The following is a 20,346-nucleotide window of genomic DNA, read 5'->3' as shown; positions in this document are numbered from 1 at the left end:
AGGACAGTGTAAGTAAAGCTAATAGGAGGGATGAAAGCTCTTAGAGTGATTACTCCATGTCTTGCAGACAGTGCATGCCCGCTGCCTAGGCTTGACCTAAAAAGGAAAACCATTCTGCACGTTGACAGATCTTGCAATATAATGATAGAAGGGAGGTTCTAAATTTGTGATCGGCCCCCTCCCATTTTGGCACAAGTAACCTTTGATGATGGTTCCTTACTCAATTTTGAAGGCTACTCCACCCTTGTGACATCCGTCCACCGAAGAATACAGCATTCTTTTCATTGCCCTTTTTAAAGGAGAGCCAGGCACCGAATGGAAACTCCTCCATCACAGTCAACAAAATGAAAATGTTCTCAAACGTTTTGTGCAACTTAATTAACTTTACTTTTCATTATACTTTCTTTGGACAGTCTCATTGTTCCTTTAACTGTATTGTATTGCAGCATTCCTATCGCGCCCACGCCCCTCATTTGGGGGCACCAAAGTGCTTACCTACTACATGTGTTGCAAGTTACGCCATGTGGGCTGTATTATTGGAAGGGGGTTGTCTTTATTTTGTTATCCTAAGTGAGAAGTGTTTCCATGTTGTGCGCGATGAGCACGGAGGTGCGGATATCGTGTATGGGACACAGCTCACGGCAGTGTGGTGAATGATGAAGTGCGAGAGACAGACGTGCAGTTTGATTGTTTTCAGTATGCTGGTAACTGTGACCACGTCTTCAGGGCCCTTTATGGTATTTCATATGATATAATCTGTTGTTTTGTTTTTTGAATTGTTGTTACTTACACCACTGCAACATTTTTTTTGAAGTACTGCCCTGATTTAACCTAATTTAACCAAATGGTGCATTTACAGTTCGCCCTTCTGGCTGTATATCCACCCTAATTCGTCTTTGCAATTTAGTGGAAATCCCACCAGCAGCGGCTCCTATTGCTCCACCCAGCTCCGACATTCCATAAAAGTAATGGTGCTAACATGAGTCACGTGCACTACCTTGAGGTAATCCAGGAGCAGCGTATCATCACGCTGTCCATTTTACAATGTTATCTTTTTGTTTTGGATGAAGGTTTACCACTTCAACACCCAGTGGTAGACGCTTGGATCGGCTTCTCATACACGCCTTACAATGCGCTCGCTGTGTGTGCATCATTCACTTGCAGAGCAAGTCATATTCTCTGTGCCCACCGTCGCCATGTTGGAGTGGAAGACTTCCTAGGAAGTACGACATGTAAACCTAATTCAAAAAATGAATGAAAGATATGGGAAACATTTTTATCTCAACCACCTCTAACATTTGTCTGGCAATGGACAGAAAAGAACCATCTTGATCTACAGGCTATTTTGGGAAGAATGCATAATAAAACATGCCTGGCATCCTCCAAAATATGATCTGTGAAGGCTTTTATAAGCACATGGAGGAGAAATGAAGCAAATCTACCACCATTTAGAAATCCAGTGGAAGCCATCATGTAAGAAGAATGTAGTAATAGGAGGATAGGTGTTCATTTATGTGAAAATGTATTGTGTAGGCAATGGGCAGACTGCCCCATTTATAGCCCTGCCACTCCACAAACACGCACGCATGCGTCTATTGTCTCTTCACTTATACTCACTCCCCTCTTCATCCCATTCCCATGAATGTAAATCTAATGTCGAGCTGTGTTTAGCATCCCTTCATATACAAGTAATCTGAATATCGGAACTTGGAAGGCTGCCTTGTGGGGATCCAGAGGAAAGCACCCAAAATCCCGAAGGAACCTTCGCCAATATTTTGCAAAAGAAGTGAGATAAAATATCTAGCAGCCCTATTAGTGTTCAAGGGAGAACCTATGCTCTCACTATTGGTCCTTGATGAAGTGATGTTCTGCCCAATTCAATGGCTTTACTCCTGATTGGCCATTTTACCTCCTACTTTCTTTTCTCCAATGAAATTAAACTCTGCTCCCTTTAGACTCTTCCCATAATGCAAGACTTAATTAATTTAAATTTATTGTAATGCACACAGACTTTACAAACATTCTTAAGCAATAGTACATAAATACAAACACATCAAGACAATTGTACATCAATACAATTTAACAGAAGGTAATGACATTTATACCATCCCTTTACTTGAGTTTGTGTGCATCTTTAGTCCTTTTTCCATTCCCTAATCCCCTTTTCCAGACATGGTATTGGTAGTCAAAATGAATGGTGGTATTCTGAACCTGTTCACACTAGATCTTGCATAGTAGGGTAATTATTATACAGTCTCTTTATTCCGCTTGCCTTTTAACGCAAGTTAGCACAAAGCCAGTAGTACGACTAAACTGCGGACTTATTACCTACGAGCAGTCAGGATCCTTCCCCCAGCTAGCGGTGGCCGGCATGGGCTTCTTACTCGCTACTGTGGCTGTGCATTAATACAACCTCAACATGGCACTAATTGTGTCAAAATTACACTGCATGATCTATTACCTTTCACCTCTAGGAAGGGTATCCATATGATCCTGAAGATTGCATACCTTATGTTTTGAGGACTCTGAACAATATGTATGTGTAAAAACTCCAACATGACAATATCAGACATTGACGATATTAGAGTTCCTAACCTTAAAATGTTACCCTTGTAAATTAATTTTACAATGTAATATATTGTATTCCTTATTCATGTTCACACACATTGCTGGTGCAGATTCTGTGCGATTTCTCACCATTACGAAGCACACACTGTACAACAAGGTGAGCCTTTTTTGGCGAACAAGTGATGAAATCTTTTTCCAAAGCATTTACACCACCAAATAGTACTCTGCCTCGTATACAGAACATGAAGGAAGGGTCTTATACCATTGGCAAAGCCTGATTGAAATATTCTTCGGACGTTTTCTCAGAGAAAGCTTGGTTTTATGCTTTGGAAATTCCCTACTGTGTCTTCAGTGCACACTGGCAGTCATATAGCAAGTATGATGTTATAAAAATCTACAACAATTAAAGTTTCCAGTGCCCCTGTATTGTACATTCAAATCTTATTTTAAGAGCTATTTTCCCCAAAGTTGTATAAACACAATTTTCCAAGAACTCTGTAAACTAAATTGGGACATGAGCACCCCCCAAACTCATCGAGGTGTGTCTCTTTCAATCTTTGGCAGTCTTGCATTCTGGACCTTGGCTATATAGGGTTCATCTTCAAGTGCACAGTCAAAAGAAGTCTGAACATTGAAGGACCACTCAGTAGGCCTTCAAGTTAAGAAAGTGCTCTCTCTGGGCCGAGCTATGCAGCCGACTCCAGCTTGCTGTATTCACCCCCGGGCTGCACCGTTAGTTGAGCAGAGTCTTCCTGATCATTTTGGGGTTTTCGAAAACTAGCTTGAAACCTTAATTTACGTTCTGGATCCGGGCAAAACAAGTACTCGTAAACAAAGGCAGCAAGGACACCGCCCATGAAGGGGCCAATCCAATAGATCTGTTGGAGAAAAGAGACAGCGTTGAAAATGATTTACCAAGCATTCCAGATCAGTCGAATGAGTCCCTATAATTGCTACTACAGAATTGTCAATGGAGGCACTTCAAAAAGTATTTTTGGTTGCAAGCTACCACTAGCCATATTTGAAGTCATGGAACCGTATTCATGGCCTGGAACCGTAGTCATTGTCCACTGGAGGGAAAAAATGCTCCTGGGCCTCGGGCCAATGGCAAAGCCGTTCATGACATCCAGCTCTGGGAGATGCCTCCTGCCATCTAGACATTGTGTATGATCTTAAAAACCTCTCCACTATGGTGACCCAAATAATTTACCAGACCTCATGGAAATACTTGTTGGAGGCCATCAAAGACTCTACCTGATGGTAAATTTCTAAGTGTGAGAAATGTGCATAATATGCTGAAACACAATTAAGCGAAATTACACAAGAATAATGTGAAATTACAAGAAATACCTAAAACTAGTATTTAGCCCTAGATTTTATAAATGGATTCAAGGACGCATTTTTTTGCTAAAATATTAGCACAAAAAAGTGACACGAACAACAGACGCTCGCATTCTAGTTGTTCATACTGTTCTTGTGCTTCTACGCTTAATTGTTCTGTGATCGCAACATAATTACGCCACGTGGCACCATAGCATAGTTTCAGGTATTTGGCGTATCAAGCTTAAGAAAAAATTGATGAAATGATTAAATATTACGCAGGCATAACAGAAATTTCGCCAGGCCTACTTGTAAACTAGACGGAAACTTTATTCTTGATGTAAACATTCCCAGCCCTTTCTATCAAGTAAGTGAAAAACAAATTAAAGGTATAAAGAGTAATAGTTACCCAGTGGCTGTGCCAGTCATTAAAGACCAGACTTGTCCCGAAGGACCTTGCGGGATTCATGCTTGCACCTGTGTATGGTATCTGCGGAGAAAACATTTAAATATATTATTAAAAAGAAAGAAATATTCAAAAAGCAGAAATCATATCTGAGAAATAGTTTAACATACATATGTTAAAAACATTCTAACCATACAAGAGCCAGAGTGCTCGGGTATGAGCTGGAGTCTATGCCTGCCTTCTCTTTTAAACCGCCTAACAGTGGACGTGACAATACTCCTGCCTTTAACTAACGCTTATTAAAGGTTTACAAAAAAATAAAAAAGAAGTTTTGTTTCTTCTGACATGTCGCTACCTATATTTAATATGTGCTATGTAAATTAAAATAGCTAGCCTTGTGTCGTCATGTACTGGGGAGCGGATCATAGACCCCTAAATGCATATTGTGTTCCAAACTTTAATGTTCAAGAACCTTGATATGCAAGAAGTGCCTTCTGTTGCTCACAGTGGTGGACAGGGCTCGACCAAGACTAACTAGTCTCATTAGTGATACATTGGTAAACCTGGTTTGGAGTACAGGAGATTATTTAGTGAGTGGAAACTTCATGAACAAGGTTGCTCTATAAATGTAGCTACACTCACAACAAACTGTAGCGTGCGAAGAGTCTAGAGGCTTCAGAAAAGAGGAGAAATGTAGGCGGTAAATTTGCAGCTCATTCAGCAACAGTGACTGAGATAATATTGACATGCACCGAATGGCAACAGCAAACATCTCCCGCAGATATGTGAGAACTGGAGTTACAGCAGCATTTAACCCATTCCTACAGTAGGGGCGAACTGTGGTTGACCTCCATTTGGAAATATTGACGAAGTTGTGGGTAGATATTTGAGCCTGCTCGGTATTTTCGATTCTGGATGTTTGCCAGGTTCTCCTCGTTGCACTCACATTCCTTTTGCAGAGTTTGACTGATGTGTTTGTTTGTGCTACTGAGAGGCAACAACCGAGCCAGTTGTCTTCCATCGTTTAACATCATTCTTTCATCATGGGAGAAACACGTGCTAGTTTTGGTATCCGAAGACGCAGTATCTTGCAGAACATGCGAGTTCTGCTACAGAGCACTCTTCAGACATTTTCACTGGGTTTACCTCAGAGTACACTGGAATTTAGTCAGCGCTGGAGCTTCCGTAAGGCGACGTAAAGCAGCAGCCTTAGGGCCCCAACTAGTCATTATTTCATTTTACGTCAAAAGGCCCGAAAACAACGTAATACGTGTAATTCTTCCCATCCTGTAGCTAGAGAGAATTGCAGAAGGCCGGCTACCTCGATACTGGCAAGAGGGGATTTTGCAAACACCTTTGAGAGCCTCAAAGTAGGGGAGCCCTAGAGTGGGTCTCACAATGGGGGTCTTCTCTGTATGACCCATTATCAAAGGTGAACGGGCCCGTGGAATCCCAACGAAATGCTTCCAGGGCTCCCAAGTGTGGTAGTCGGACAGCGTGGTGGAAAACCTACCTGCCTGCTGGCACTCTGAAGATGTGGGACCTACTCTTTACATTTCTTTGTTTCACCTGAAACAGGATTTATTACCTGCATGAATAGCACTGCTAGTTAGGTAGATTAGGGCTCTCTTAGCTGGTCCTGAGGAATTGCCTTTGACTCTTTGGGAGCAGACTTAGCCAAGAAACATGTTGACCTCTTTTTGAACCTGGGATTCATTGGTATCCTTCTAGGTTCTATATCTGCTTTTAATTTTCGCATGAGTTCTCAGCATAAATTTAAAAAAAATATTGATAATCCATAGCCAATTTCAACCTTACTTATCCCAAATCTACCATCCTACCCTCTATCCCTCCTCTAAACTATGTTCCGGACATTACACAACTGCCTTCTCCTGGAAATTTTGGGTAAGGAATATATCTGCAGCAAAGAGTCCCCTAGTTGGGAGCCGCTGGGCATTGCAGCACCCACCCAGCAAGGAGCATGGCCCGATGATGAAGCATGCCACTTCGGCAGCTTGTGTATCTGATAAGGGATGCTTCCCCGTCTGAACTAACTAATTCAAATACAAAATAAGTATCAACCCCTCTCCGGAACAGCACACCTTTTAGTATGTTTAGCCTTCATCTGATGCCTGAAGATGTACAGAGCACACTGACACTGTAAAGGGATGCTCCAGGTTCATTCCTGCACCATGGTGATCTTTACAACACCTGGGGCTAGAACATGGCCACACACCAATGCATTCTGACAGCTCTTCTGGAATCTAAATCAAAGGCAGCTCTGTGGAATACAGAACTGTGCCAGAGCTCCTCTACCGACCTGCTGCACATAAAACCAACTGCTACCACAACAGACATGAAGGGGCTAGATCACAGAACATTTTAAACTTGGGCAGTTTCATATGCTTTGCAGTAAGTTAAGGCAGTGCTTGCTGCAAAGACCCTTACCACAGTATTATGAAAAGGGAATTTGGGAGGTGATGATATTTGATAAGAATGTTTATGCACATTTATTTCGTGGAATTATGTTGTGGTATTATGCTATTGTTGGTGTATTTTTTAAATGTGCTTTTGTTGTGTTGTACTGCTGTTCTTGCAGTTTCTTTTTTAATCATGTTGTGGTATTTCATGTTATGTTTTCATTTTGGTATTAAGTTCCTTTGTGTGTTATTGTGCTATGTTCTGTTGCTTACTTTAAAAAAAAAAATCTTTATATTAACACTATCTGTAATGCAAAAGTTGGTCGCACACTGCTCGTCACTACCTGTATAGGCGTGACAGAATCTGGCAATAGTCATTCACATTATACACAGTAAGGACAAATCATAGAGAAAGTAAGTCGTCTAAGGCAAGTTGCTGAGGGGGGAGTACAAATGTCCCCCCGGTACGAGTTCCAAGGCCTCCATATTCGGGACCACTTTTTTGGGCAGCCACGAGCAACATAAACTGTCTTTTCACGGAACATGCACCAGTCCATACTTGACTTCCATGATTCCAATGTGGGTGGTGCTGCTGCCCCCCCAGGCCTGGGCGATGTTCCTTTTTGCTAGCATGAACCCCAGAGTGGCCCATTGTGTCTGGTGTGTGTTCAGATCAGTTGGTTCCCATATGTTCAATAAACATCTACGTGCTTCCGGGTGAATAGGAACTGCAAGGACCGCCCCCATTACTTCATGTATGTCCTTCCAGTAGGACTGATGTGTGCGCATTCCCAGATAATGTGCATAAAAGTGCCTGTGTGTCCACAACGCCTACGACAGTCCCCTGTTTCTGCTCTTCCCATTTGTACCAGTTGTTGCTTACTTTTTATATATCAACTAATACTGCTATATTTCCAGCCAAAAGCAGCACAGATACTTCCCAAGGGCGTCCTCCTTTGAGCAGCCTTAATGGTGACACCAAGGACATCATGTGCACAGAGTCAGCACTCTTCTCTCAACAGGCCAGGCAGCTTTGTCAGTGATTAGTAGGACGTTTCAGAAGTGCACACTGCTGTGAAAGGTTCAGACCTAGCCAACCATCCCCTCTCACGAATGTGAAATCAACAATTAAATTCCTCTTAAGTGTACCTAGACAATGCAATTTCCAATGCATCCTCTCATGTAGGGCTGCAGCAGCTGTGGCCAGAAGCGAGGTTGGGCTGCTGAGCAAAGGATCCCTTTTTGCAGGCACTCACAGCACTCAGAGCAGGGGATACAACAGATACTTTGAATTTCACACCAGTGCCTGGCGAGAGCAGTGGCCTGCCTGGCAAGGGACCAAACAGCCAATGAAGGGAAGCAACAGAGCACCATGGAGTGCTGGCTCTTGCACTGTTGAGCAGTGACCTTCAGGGCAGCGACACAGTCTTCTAGTGCTGTTAGCAAGAAACATTATTGTGATTGGCAAGACGTGTCACAATATGGCATCTTGCCAACCACAAACGCAGATTCTATTGTCCCCTTTTCATCACTCTATTTCATGTGCCGCTCCTGCCCCCAATACCCCACTCCCCCAGTTCTTGAATGGTACAATAAAAAGGGCAATGCTTAATACTGGTGTGTGCGAATCCATGGAATAGCTGCAGTTATTGAGAAAAAGTACTTTGTTTTACCAATCACCAATACAAAATCTACATGGGAAAACATGTAAGCATCCACGAAAGGTCGTCGACTAATCCAAGACATGATGGATACATAATTGATGCAAAGGCTGAAGGAGGCTTATCTACACAAGCTAAGACTACCAAGTTTTCCCTGGCGATCTCAAACAAGAGAAAGTATGTCAGAAAGTCTACAGAAATAAGGTGTAAGCTCCATTGTGCTTCAACGGATTCCCCAATTCCAGTCAGGTCCTCTATCAAAGGTTTCTACCGATGGAACCAGCGAAGGCTTCATTGGAAGAAACAGGACAGTTTGCCCAACTCTAAAAAGAGCAGGAGTGTTGTTGTCAGGTTAATCCACCCCTACTCTTTCATAAGACACCACCTTCATGACCAAAATAAGAGGATGTAAAATAAAACTAGATAGAGGTCGTGATTCTTACTCCGCTTACTTTTTATATACAAACGTGCAATTGAGCAGGCATGGAACAGACCTGCTTCCCCCAAAACAATTTACTATAAGAGTCAAAACGAGGAAGACGGATCGAACTTTCTTTGCACCTATCTGAAGACTTACTAAATCAAGGGGCCATGATGCAGCATTACCTTTACTCAACCAAAGGCACAGGGTTAAGGCCCCAACCTGCTCAGGCCAACAATGGAACAGGTGTGAACCACAGGACAAAAACTGAAAAAGTAGAATTCGCTGACTGAAGAAAGGCTGATCAAGGGCTTACTTTGAATCTTGTTCGAAATCTACCTGAATTTCACACACGTGAGCTGCATCTGTGCCCCTCGAACTTTGAATCTACCCCTTTGCAAGCACCCAGACTGTAACCCAGGAGATAGATTGTAACACGATGCAGGCACAAAAGACAGCACTAGGGAGCTATTGTAACTGTATATTAGCGATCTGAAGTTCCCAAAGGGCACAAGTATTTGGCATTTGAGTAATCAGAATAAATAAATAAATATACAAATCAGTCCATAAATAAATATAACTGCTGAGTAAGATAGAAAGCAGATATGTATGAGCAAGGTCAAGTTTCAAAGGCTTCTCCCCCAACCATTTCCGTTCTACCCCATCTACATCTGTAGTAATCCACCCAGTCACTGTGTTATTGTCACTGCTTTGATATTTCTCATAATTGCCTCCTGACTTGTCCCCCACCTAATGGCCTCCTGCCCCCACTTCCTGTGTGTTGGCTCCCTCCTCCCACCCCTCAAAAAAAATGTCTATGATGCGGCGTACGCTTACCCATCATAGTGCTTTTTTCCCACACCCTCCATTGTATGTCTTGCTCTCATCCCATCCTCCGTGTTGCCTCTGCGCTCCGGTACAACATGGCTAAAAGACATTGACAGTCATTAGCTCTCTCATAGGCGAGACCTATTGGCTTTGTCAATGTTTGTTAGTGTGTATGGAGAGAGTGATCCATTTGTGGAGTGCCATATCAGAAAAACTGCTCTCAGAGTGAAAACTGAGCTCTGATGAGCAGCTAGCTGTGAGATACCGGAGCAATACATGACATTGCACCCCTGAGTGAGGTTTTGACATGCAGTCATTGGCTGTGCAGATACATTATAAGACCTCTAGGAAAAGCCACACATGTATCAAACAGAAAATATTCACCTGCACATAAACTTTCTTTCAGAAGCACGTACTGGAAGCTAGGGAGGAGTACTTAGTCTTATGGATGAAAGAGTGCCTGAGAAATAATTACGGTTACTGATAGAGATGGAGGAGCCAGCAAATTTAAAGGAAGGGCTGAGGCAGAGACGAGCCAAGGAGACATGCATAGACTGTGCCACAAGAATATTCTGTTCGTAAACGATGCAACAGATATCATGTAAAAATATGCAAAAGCCTCCTAAAAAATTCTAAAAGGTGTATTTGGTTAACACACGGAGGCATTTCACCTCATGAGATCAGATGATATCACTCCATTGAGAGGAATTCATTAAAAGTGATAGTGTTTAAACATGAACTTAGAAACATTCCTGCTCCCTTGCCCTGATGACAATGCTGTTAGTTAATAAGTCAGTCGTCACGTGTACCCTATAACCCTATATATGAGCTAAACTCTGATTATACATGGAGCAACAGGACAGCCTGTTAAATGAAACACGGGGTTTGTACAGCACACATTCCTAAGTCACATATTTGAAGGTGCTCTCATGTGTGATAGTGAAGAAAAAGGAGACTCAGTGAAATAAAATATTGCCTTAGGATCACACAATTTGGACAAACTAGGAGGCCAAGATTGATCCTAGTTTTTCTGGTTTCACATTTGCAATTCATCAACTAGGTGGGTATCTCTTTCTCCTTTTTTACATCAAAGGTTAATGCTCTGGGCAGATTTACTTACATTTCATGCAACACAGTGCAGCAACCACAGTTGTGCTACGTTGTGTGAAAAGGGAAAGCATTATATCTACAGACAAATACAAGTGCTCCTCTCTTCCCAAGTGTTGGTGTACAATCAGGATGCCACATGTACACACCGTTGCACCACAGTGCATGATGACTAGTTTAAGTTCTGTACAGGAAAGGTACTCATCCAGTACAAAGCTCTATGCTTAGGTTAACATTAAATTGTTTTTAATGTTGTACGTGTGCTGAACAGTGCACCACACATGCAAAGTCTGGTGAAATAAAACATTTCACTGCACCTTGGCACAAAGTCCTATCTACCATCATTAAAAAGATTTTGCGTCAAAAACCATGGGTGGTAGCTTGAGAGCGCCCATGTCTTACTCATGAAAGCACTATCTGGCGTTACTTTTAGGCAACTTTCCAGTGCAAAACAATTTTGTGCTGGAAAGTGTTAGAAGTGGGAGTCTCTAGTTGGCAATGGTTTGCACCTCTGTCCAAATAGGGACCCTTGCTTCTAGTCAGGGTAAGGGGGCTACACTCCTAAAATAACCCCTGCTCTACCCTGTGGTAGCTTGGCACGAGCAGTAAGGCTTATCTCAGAGGCAGTGTGTAAAGCATTTGTGAACACATACAGTAATACAGTGAAAACACTACAGATGGGCACAACACAGGTTTTATAAAAATAAGAATTCTTTATATAGACTTATCACAAGACCCAAACGACAAAAATCCACAATACAGTATTAAGAAAAAGACTTTTAGATGGTAGAAATAACTCAGTTCACTTTAGATGGTAAATGCGACACGTTTCTCACAAAGTACCTTTGGATGCGTCACGCAAGATAAACAAAAGGTTCGCAAGGAGAACGATGCGTCGGTTCCTTGCTATGGGGGAGGCGATGTGTCGGTTCCTCAGTGTTTGCGCAAAGTAGGCGATGCGTCTGTTCCTTACCGGAGAGGAGGTGATGCGACGATCTCGTGGTGCGTCCTGGTTGCGATGCGACAAGATGGCACATCAATGCGATGCGACGATCCGGTGCGATGCGATAAGATGGCGTCTTTGATGCGATGACGTGAAGGTGATGCGTTTACACCCCGACGGCTGTGCGGCGCCTCTGGAACTTCTGAGCCGCCACAGGCCCTGCAACATGCTTCTCCAGTGATGCGACGGCTACCCTTGCGGTGGTGACACGCTTCTTTGGGGATGCGACGACAAACAGCTGCGAAGGAGACACGCTTCTCCGGTGATGCAACCGTGACCCTTGCGGTGGCGAGACGCTTCTCCGATGATGCGACGCCAACAGCTGCGGATGCAACACCCTTCTTCTCGTTGAGTCGCGCTTCCAGCTCCCAACAACACGCAGGCTTCTGCAGACAGAATTCCTAGCAAGGAAATTCAGGGGGGAGCTATTAGTGAAGTCTTGTATCTCTGAGACTTCAGCAGGAGGCAAGCACAGTTCAAGCCCTTGGAGATTCTTCTTCAAGATGATGAAAGTTGCAATAAAAGTCTTTCTCCTTTCCTTGGCAATAAAGAAACCACTGCAGGCCAACCCCAGAAAGTAACACATTGGCACAGGGGCAGTCCAACTACTGTAGATTATCTGGTTCTTCTCCTTGGCAAAAGGTCCGTCTTGATGTCCAGAAGTGGTCTAAAGTCTTGGGGTCTGGGCCCCAATATTTATACTAGTAAATCATTTGTCCTCTGATGGCAGAGGGTGCCTGTACCTAGCCAGAACCAGTTCTGTGCAGCTTCCTGGCAGGAGGTGGAGACAGCATTGTTGAAGGCAGACCTGGCCCAAGTAGCTGAAAGGACATCTCCTCCCCCTACTCTCTATTCTATGAGTGCTCAGGGGAGTAAAAGGAAATCTCCCCCCCCCCCCCCCACTCTCTGTGCAGCCAAGGTCCTAATCAGCCCAGCTCTGACTCATCAGACTGCTGGAGCCCAAGCCCTCCTGTTAATCACAAACCAGACATGCAATACACAACCTAGCAGAGGCAGGCTGCATGGTTAGGTCAGAAGAAAACTACTTTCTAAAAGTGGTATTTTCAAACACAGAATGTTAAAACAAACTTTACTAAAGTATGTATTTTATCATTCTGAGTTCAGGCATACTAAATTTGTTTTTCTACCATGTTCCCTGGGTCACTTAGGATTATAAGGTGTTATAATCAAACTGCCCATTCTGGCCTATGGGGACAGGTAGCCTTGCAATAGTGAAAAACAAAATTGGCTGTAATTCACTATCAGGACATGCCACACACACCAGGGCATGTTCTACCTTTTACTTACAATGCACCCTGCCCTTGAGCCTACCTTAGGGGTGGCTAACATGTAGAAAAGGGAAAGTTTAGGGACTGGTAAGTGGGTGCACTTACCAAGTCGACATGGCAGTACTAGACTGCACACAGGCTCTGCAATGGCAGACCTGAGACACACTTTACAAGCTGCTTCTGTGGGTGGCACAACCAGTGCTGCAAGCCCACTACCAGGATTTGATCTACAGGTCCTGGTCACACATGGTGCACTGTACTGGGGTCTGACAAGTAAATCAAATAAGCCAATCATGGAGTCACTAATCCATTACAAAAATGTGCAATAGGGAGCACTTGTGCTGTGGCACTGAATAGCAGTGGTACAGTGCCCAAAGCTGGTAACCAGCAAAAAGATATCAAAAACAGAGGAGACAAGAGCAAACAAATGGAAGGGAGACTCACACCAATGGTACCAGGTCTAACAGAAAGTAAATAGTTTTTCAAAACGTTGTTCTGCTTTGATCACCTTTTATGACTTTGCACCATGCACAACTTAGCTAGCTCTGCCCATTTGTCAATTCTTGGTGCATGAGATAAGAGCACTGGTGGCAGGCAGAAGCCACGTGAAAGCTCTGCTTGTTTTGAGCTTTATGGTCCAATAGGGCCTGAGCTGAGCCAGAGGGAAGTATCTGGCTTGAGCTTTTAGTGGCTTGCCCGCCTCTAGTTTCTGGTTTGGGAGATTTAACTTAGCAACACTTTACTGGGGGGGCTGAGCTGCATGAGAGTTGGAATTGTCCTCTATGCGAGGTGCAATGTGCCATTCTACTACTGTTAGTATGTGCAACTGCACCAAGACATGATCTGCACCGAGGCCTACAGTTCTCTAGGGGACACTGCAGGTGACGTAGAAGGGTGCAGTGGCAGGTTTGAGAGTACCATCAAAGATGGAGGCACTTGATATACATTGTTGTGAATGCTGTGACCTGTCTGACGTCTGTCGCATGGAACTTGTAGACAGACATTCATGTGTGAAGGTGACCTGGGTGCTTTCCGTGAAAGACTTGAACCTGATCTGCGGTCTATAGAAAACTGAAGATATGTCTCCATGCAGGGACGTCTCCCTGCTCTTGGCCTTAGATGTTTACCGTGCATAACCTAAGGCGTTTTCTGATTTCAGGTACCCAGTGCTTTGTAGCTCACAGAACTCTTTCTTGGCACGAGTGTGGACATGGAAATGTGCCATCCGGCGATGTCCTTCTTCAGGCTACTTGGAGACTCTGGGCGCTGCTGGGTACAGTGCTGTGGTGTAGATGGGACTATCATTTGCCCAAAGGAAAACCCACCTGCTATCAACTTCTTGTAAATGATCGTACTAATGAGTCCCCAAGACTCACTCCCTTCTGTTGTCACCGGGACAGGGCATTGGGTTAGGAGTCTGGTTGACATTACTATGTGTGTGGATTTTAAGGCTGGTGAGCATTATGGATGTTAACGGCAAATACTGCGCCTTAATTTTTAAAGGGGTCACTTTCTAGTAAAGAAAAGGTCTGACCGTGATCACTGAGCTGAGAATCACAACTTTTAGTTGAAGTACATTCTCAGTTACCTGTTAGCTGAGGAACTTCTTAATGAACACACGCCCTTTTATTCAAAAGAACATCAGTATAGCAGGGAGTACCAAATATTTCAACCTCAGTGCTTACACAGCAGTTTTTATAATTAGTCCGATCAACAGTCCTCTTAATATCAATCAACATCAACCTTGGAAGGATGAAAGACCGGCTCAGCACCATAGTCATTCAAACGTGACCACGCCTCTCTCCTTGAGTAATGCACGTTCTCAGCTGAGGTGTCCAGCTGTAGACAGTTTTCCATTTTTAAGAACTTCAATTTGGACCCCGTGCATTAAGTCAAGACCCTATTGCAATACAGCACTTCCATCGAGATACTAGCGCGAGTACTAAATAACCAGACAGCCTCACTCTCGACTGGCTGCTTAGCAGGTCGATCAGACTGCATTCTACTGCATGTGCAGAGCTACCCTACTCTGAGTCACAGAAGAACTAGGAGACACTTGAGGTCAGCCTGGCTCGCCACCTTGCTCTGCTTGACTCTGCATTGCTTTTTCTTAGCATCGCTGACCTGGACATAACATTCCAGTCGCTGGCCTTGCTGCCAACGTTATCAGGCATGGCTCGGTTATGGTTTATTGTGATGGGCTTTGACCAGATAACTCAATTGGTCTATTTACCGTCAGGAATCAACATGTGACTCACTTGTACTCTTTTGAACTGTGCCCTCGACGAGTGGCACTTGATATCAGGAGCTAGTATTTATTTTATTTTTCACATTAATTACATTTGGGTTACCCCAAAGCTGCAAGTTGGCTATGAGTATCAGCCCAATCCAGCATTCACCTTCTACAAGCAGGATGGATGGGGGCAGGGACATTGTTTTGTCTCAGTTACCAAATGATGAACGTATGAGTGCAAACATAGATGCCTCTGTACCATCTGGCTGCTCGGAAGGACAAATTCTGACCAAAACGTCTGTTGTGGTTTTTTACTTCAAGTAATTATTGGCCTATTGGTCAAATAACACTCAAAATGGACCAGGCGTCATGTTTATCTCTTTTTTACAGGTTGGCGTTGCCTTTCATCTGAGAACATAAGCTACATTATTCAAACTACTTTCATGAAAAGAACAGACTTTGTAACAGCTCTACAGATCCTACAGAAGAATCTATTTACAGATCTGGTTCCGAATCCACCCACCTGTCTTGTCATCGGGTTGAGTTGCTACAGTTCTCAGTTCAGTTCAGAGTATGCTTTATTCGAATTTCATTCATAAAAGCAGAATACAATTACAGTAGTCAATTACATACAATAAATTAAAAAAAGATTAAATTCCAATCAAGGGATCGATACAAAACATACATCAGCAAATTCTGACTTAATAATGACCCTAAGTAAAACATTCTGGTCTATTGACAATGGATGTTGTTTGTTTACTTCAACAAATTTCTGACTTAATAAAAAACCCTAGGTAAAACATTCCATTCTATTAACAATGGATGTTGTTTGTTTAAAAACAGGAAAAAAAAGAAAAGTAGGAATAAGTTTAAAAACGAAGTACAAGGAATAAAATACAGAAAAATAGCATGGCAGAGAATAGTCAAAAGACTAGCAGTCTCTCCTTAATCAAGAGAATAGTCAAACGACTAGCAGTCTCTGTCTGATCGTCCACGCCCATCCTAAATATTTTGCAGTGGCTACAGAAATCCAAGTCAATGTACTGGTGCATATGATGCGCAGAGCTACAGTACTGCTAGTTGTTCCTAGATTTTTACACACCGGAGACAGCCAGATACGCCTTGGTGCCGCATAGAGTTTGCAAGCAAATAAAAAATGTCCGATAGTTTCTTTATTAGTACCACAAACAGGACAGCTACAGTTCTCATTCCACAGCAGCTCTAGATGGAAAGTCCTTAAATGCAATGTCATCACCTGGCCCCAAGACTGCCTTGCCGTTAACTGCGGCTAGATGCAGAGGCCCAACTAGGAATGCACCAAGACAAAGTTCCTCTTGGTAACAGACAGCTCCAAACAATTCTAGGTCGAGAAATGGCTTTTAGATATAAACGTGGCCAAAATCGTCACACGTTGAAATGTGAAGTCTCTCCCATTCACAATGAAGTAGAACAAGAGTTATGAAGCCATAATTCACCAACAAGGCACCTTAATGCTAAACAACAGCACCTGATACAATTACAGCAACATAGCAGATTCATCAGTGGAATAGATGGGTCTTCAGAGCTTTCCTAAATAAGTGGACAAATGATGGATATGAACTTAAGGGAAGATCATTCAGTGGTTTTGAATCAAGCAGTGAGAAAACTTCCCCCCTAAATCTAGCTTTCCTGTTATGCGGTATCGTAAAATGTAAGTGGGTATTGGAACAAATACCCCCATGAACAACCGCAATCTCCCCTTGCTTCAGAATATCCGGGTACCAGCTATCGCTCGACTGCAGAGCAGACTAGAGAACCTCCACGGAAGTAATGCTTGTTTTTTACCTGCATGGAGAAAATACTCTGCTAGCAGGCACCTCTACTCCCCATGTCTCCTGCATGGATAAACACTCTACTAGCAGGCATCCCTCCCCTGCCCCCTCCCCATGACTCCTGCATGGAGAAACACTCTACTAGCAGGCTCCCCTAATCCCATGTCTCCGTGGAAGTGCTGTATTGCTAGAATGATCAAAAGACTAAAGAAATATGAGCACATCACGCCAACCCTGATGGAAGCATATTTTCAATCCCTGCAGGCTCACGTCATCCTCAACCCTTGCTGTGTCACCTCCTGGGCGGTAACAGTCACCACACCACCCTACCTGACCAAAAATCCCTTGCAGCACACAGGGCCAGGCCAGCGTCAGACTGTCAACCACATGCCAGAGGAAATAATCCTTCCTATGCTGTGCACCAAGGAGGGACATACAAGCAGAAACACGGCTAACGTGCTCTTTCCTCCGGGTCCAGAATGAGCGAAAGCACGTTTCTTGAAGGGACAAACCATCTGCCATTAGGGAACCTCCCAACTGCTCGTGTTGCTTGAAGCTGTGCGTGAGGCGCGCTTGCTCCAGCACCCCATTATTCTGTTCAGGATCTTGAATCTCTGTGTTTCCCCGGACTACGTGTACACGTCGCTTGCCTGATAGCTTCGTGAATTCTCAGTTCCAATACACAGAAACACGGCTTTGTATGAAGAATGCCACAACCATTACCAGACAACACGGGCCACCCGCTGTTCGTCCTACACTCACAAAAGTATATTTTGGCAAAAATTTAAACAAAATGACGTTTCTCCTTTTCCTTTATCTGTTTCAAATATACAGTGGTTTAGCTTGGTCGACATCTTATCCATTTTAAATGTTCTTACTTATTTTTTTAGCACCATGCTTCTTGTACACTTGCGCTGATTATGGATTTTTTACAACACTTGGGACCCGTTTCCTGCAATACTTACTGCAAAAAGATGCCCGATGGTGACCGAAAATCCAATAATCATCGGAACTGGAACTTTAATGTCTTTTCTTTTTTTATCGCAGGAAGCGAAGATTGTGAACACCAGCTGGAAGGTGATGAGAGTTTCAATCAGCAGGGCCTGCCCGTGCGAGATGCTCTTATTCACCTGTGAGACAAGAAATTGAAAAAAAAGAAGTGTCATCACCTTTTTTTTTAACTTAAACATCAATCCGATTTTAGAAAGACGATAGATGGTTCAACTATGAAAGTTTTATTTTAAAAAAAATGTTGCCGCACCCTTCCCTGCCGGAGGGCAAGCCTCGACAGCAAAACACCTCAGGAAATAAAGACAGCTAACACAACTAAGGAAATAAAGACAGTTAAAACAACTCAGGGCAAGGTTGAAAAAGACGATCCCAACGAGCAGCGGCCCAGAACCGAAATGAACTAAACCGTCGTGAAACATAATCTTAAGGTATCAAGTGTATAAGTCCATTCAGTGATAGTTTCAATTACACTGGAAAAAGCTAGTTCACAATGAGCCGCTTAGCTGTGCCTACCAAAGACTTAATCAACTGACACAGCAGGCTGGAAGCAAAAATAATGACAAACTGAGATAAAGACATTCGTGAGAGATATATGTAATTTAAAGGTCCCTGGAGAGGGAAACCTCCAAAGCGCCATCTATCACATACTTACTGTGGTAATTCCAACGGGGTGGTTGTCCGTGGGGGTGACGAGAAACACCACCCCGCTGGCGGCGACGGCCCCGAGGCACTGGATGAGGATATAAAAGAACCCTTTGGCGAAGGAGATCTTCCTGGTGCACACCATGGCCAGTGCTACCGCGGGGTTCAAGAAGGCTTCACAGATATGTCCGAAGCAGTGCACCAAGATGGCGATGCTGAGGCCAAAGCAGAAGGCGATGTGGGTATTGCTGGGTCCGGGGGAGGGGGGAAAGGTCACCGTAGACCCCAAACTCACAATAAGGAACAAAAAGACAGCTAAAAATTCTCCTCCCATAGATGTCCAAAACTGCCGGGTCCACACTCCTTTGAAGGCCGTCATTTTAGAATCCCACTGTTCGCGCGTCCGGGTGCTGCAGGCCTGCTCTGGTTCTGCACACGAGCGCTCCCAGCTGAGAGTGACTCGCAGCACAGATATGGGGTGGGGGGGAAGGTATTTATACTGTACAGCCAAAGAACAAGTTTAGCAAGTGGCGACGTGTAGTCGGAACAGTGCCTTACCTGGAAACCAGAAACACCCACCCACTGTGAATTCTTTGTCCAGCGCCCCGGGGTGTTTTTCTACATAACAGCTTCCTGTCGGATAAAATACTTGTACAGGTTCAAGTAGCTCTATGTGAGCAAGTAATGCAAACCGCAGTGTATTCACCACTGTGCTTATGGGATCTCCATGTGCCCATCAAGCCTGGTTTACCAACACACCAGCTTTTAAGTGGTGCCAGGCATTACAGTGGATGCAAACACCCACACCTGTTGCCAAAATCAACACTCCGATGTCATAATCAGACGGAATCCCGTTGCCCGAACACGCTCTGGCGTTACCCAAGGAGGTCACAGAAAGTCCTGTGATGTCACAAGTTTGCGCCCACAAAGCTGAACGGCAAACAGAAGGGAGACTCATTGTAAAATGTGTCGGTATGCTGAAAGTAGAAGAATTTCTCAAAACTTCCAGAATGCTTTAGAGGGGAACGTGTTCTGTTTGTCGTTTTTTTTTACACACAGTCAATCTAATTATTAACAGAGTGATCCAGTGATTTGCTCAGGGGTTACATAGAATGTCAGCATGGAGCAGGTGACTGAGGAATGGCCGGACAGGCCATAAAGCACACAGGGCAAACCCCGAGCAGGCCGGACTGCAGGATTGTGCTGTTGGGGAGGAGGGTGGGCTATGAGATCCTCCTATCATCCACCAGTGAAAGGGGCCCTGAGGGAACATGTAGGCTGCTCCCTGATTTGCTGCTGGAGAAATAATGCTCTTGGATTTGGTAAAAGAGGGCCGGGTATCAGAATATTTCATGGCATTCTGTGGCTCATCCTCGTCACCATTGTTGAAAAAGGAAGGAAGACGCATCAACTGCAGGTAAGATCTTTCAATATAATTTAATTATGGTTCATAGGAAAAGAAAAATGCAAAAACAACAGTTGATGGACAGAATGCAGAACAATGTCGTACATTCACCCCAGTACAGACATCTGGGCCTAAATCCATCGTTTTTTTGCTCACCATGCCGTTCCAGTTTGAACCCAGCCATATGCAAATCAGTCTTGACCCTGTGCCTCATGGGAACA

The 20,346-nt window shown here is 43.8% G+C and overlaps 1 protein-coding gene across 1 annotated transcript; it reads right to left on the bottom strand.

Annotated features, from left to right (window-relative positions):
* Window positions 1–1,976: 1,976 nt before the first annotated feature.
* LOC146831124 (aquaporin-4-like) lies at window positions 1,977–19,203 on the bottom strand. Its single transcript, XM_085605360.1, has 4 exons — window positions 18,731–19,203; window positions 18,033–18,197; window positions 4,298–4,378; window positions 1,977–3,446 (listed from the first exon to the last, which is right to left on the bottom strand). The coding sequence occupies exons 1-4, from the start codon at window positions 19,097–19,099 to the stop codon at window positions 3,255–3,257; spliced, it is 807 nt and encodes a 268-aa protein (XP_085461486.1). The 5' UTR covers window positions 19,100–19,203; the 3' UTR covers window positions 1,977–3,254.
* Between the last annotated feature and the right edge of the window lie 1,143 nt (window positions 19,204–20,346).

Source organism: Triturus cristatus, chromosome 5_1 (genome assembly GCF_964204655.1).
Source record: "Triturus cristatus chromosome 5_1, aTriCri1.1, whole genome shotgun sequence".
Lineage (NCBI taxonomy): Eukaryota > Metazoa > Chordata > Amphibia > Caudata > Salamandridae > Triturus > Triturus cristatus.
The sequence above is the reverse complement of the archived record's forward strand: the minus strand, read 5'-3'. Positions and strand labels throughout refer to the sequence as shown.

Coding starts and splice junctions, on each gene's coding strand:
- LOC146831124 (XM_085605360.1), bottom strand. CDS start 19,099: ATGACGGCCTTCAAAGGAGTGTGGACCCGGCAGTTTTGGACATCTATG. Junction 18,198..18,730: donor ACCCCGTTGGAATTACCACA/GTAAGTATGTGA, acceptor CTTGTCTCACAG/GTGAATAAGAGCATCTCGCA. Junction 3,447..4,297: donor ATGACTGGCACAGCCACTGG/GTAACTATTACT, acceptor TTTCTCCAACAG/ATCTATTGGATTGGCCCCTT.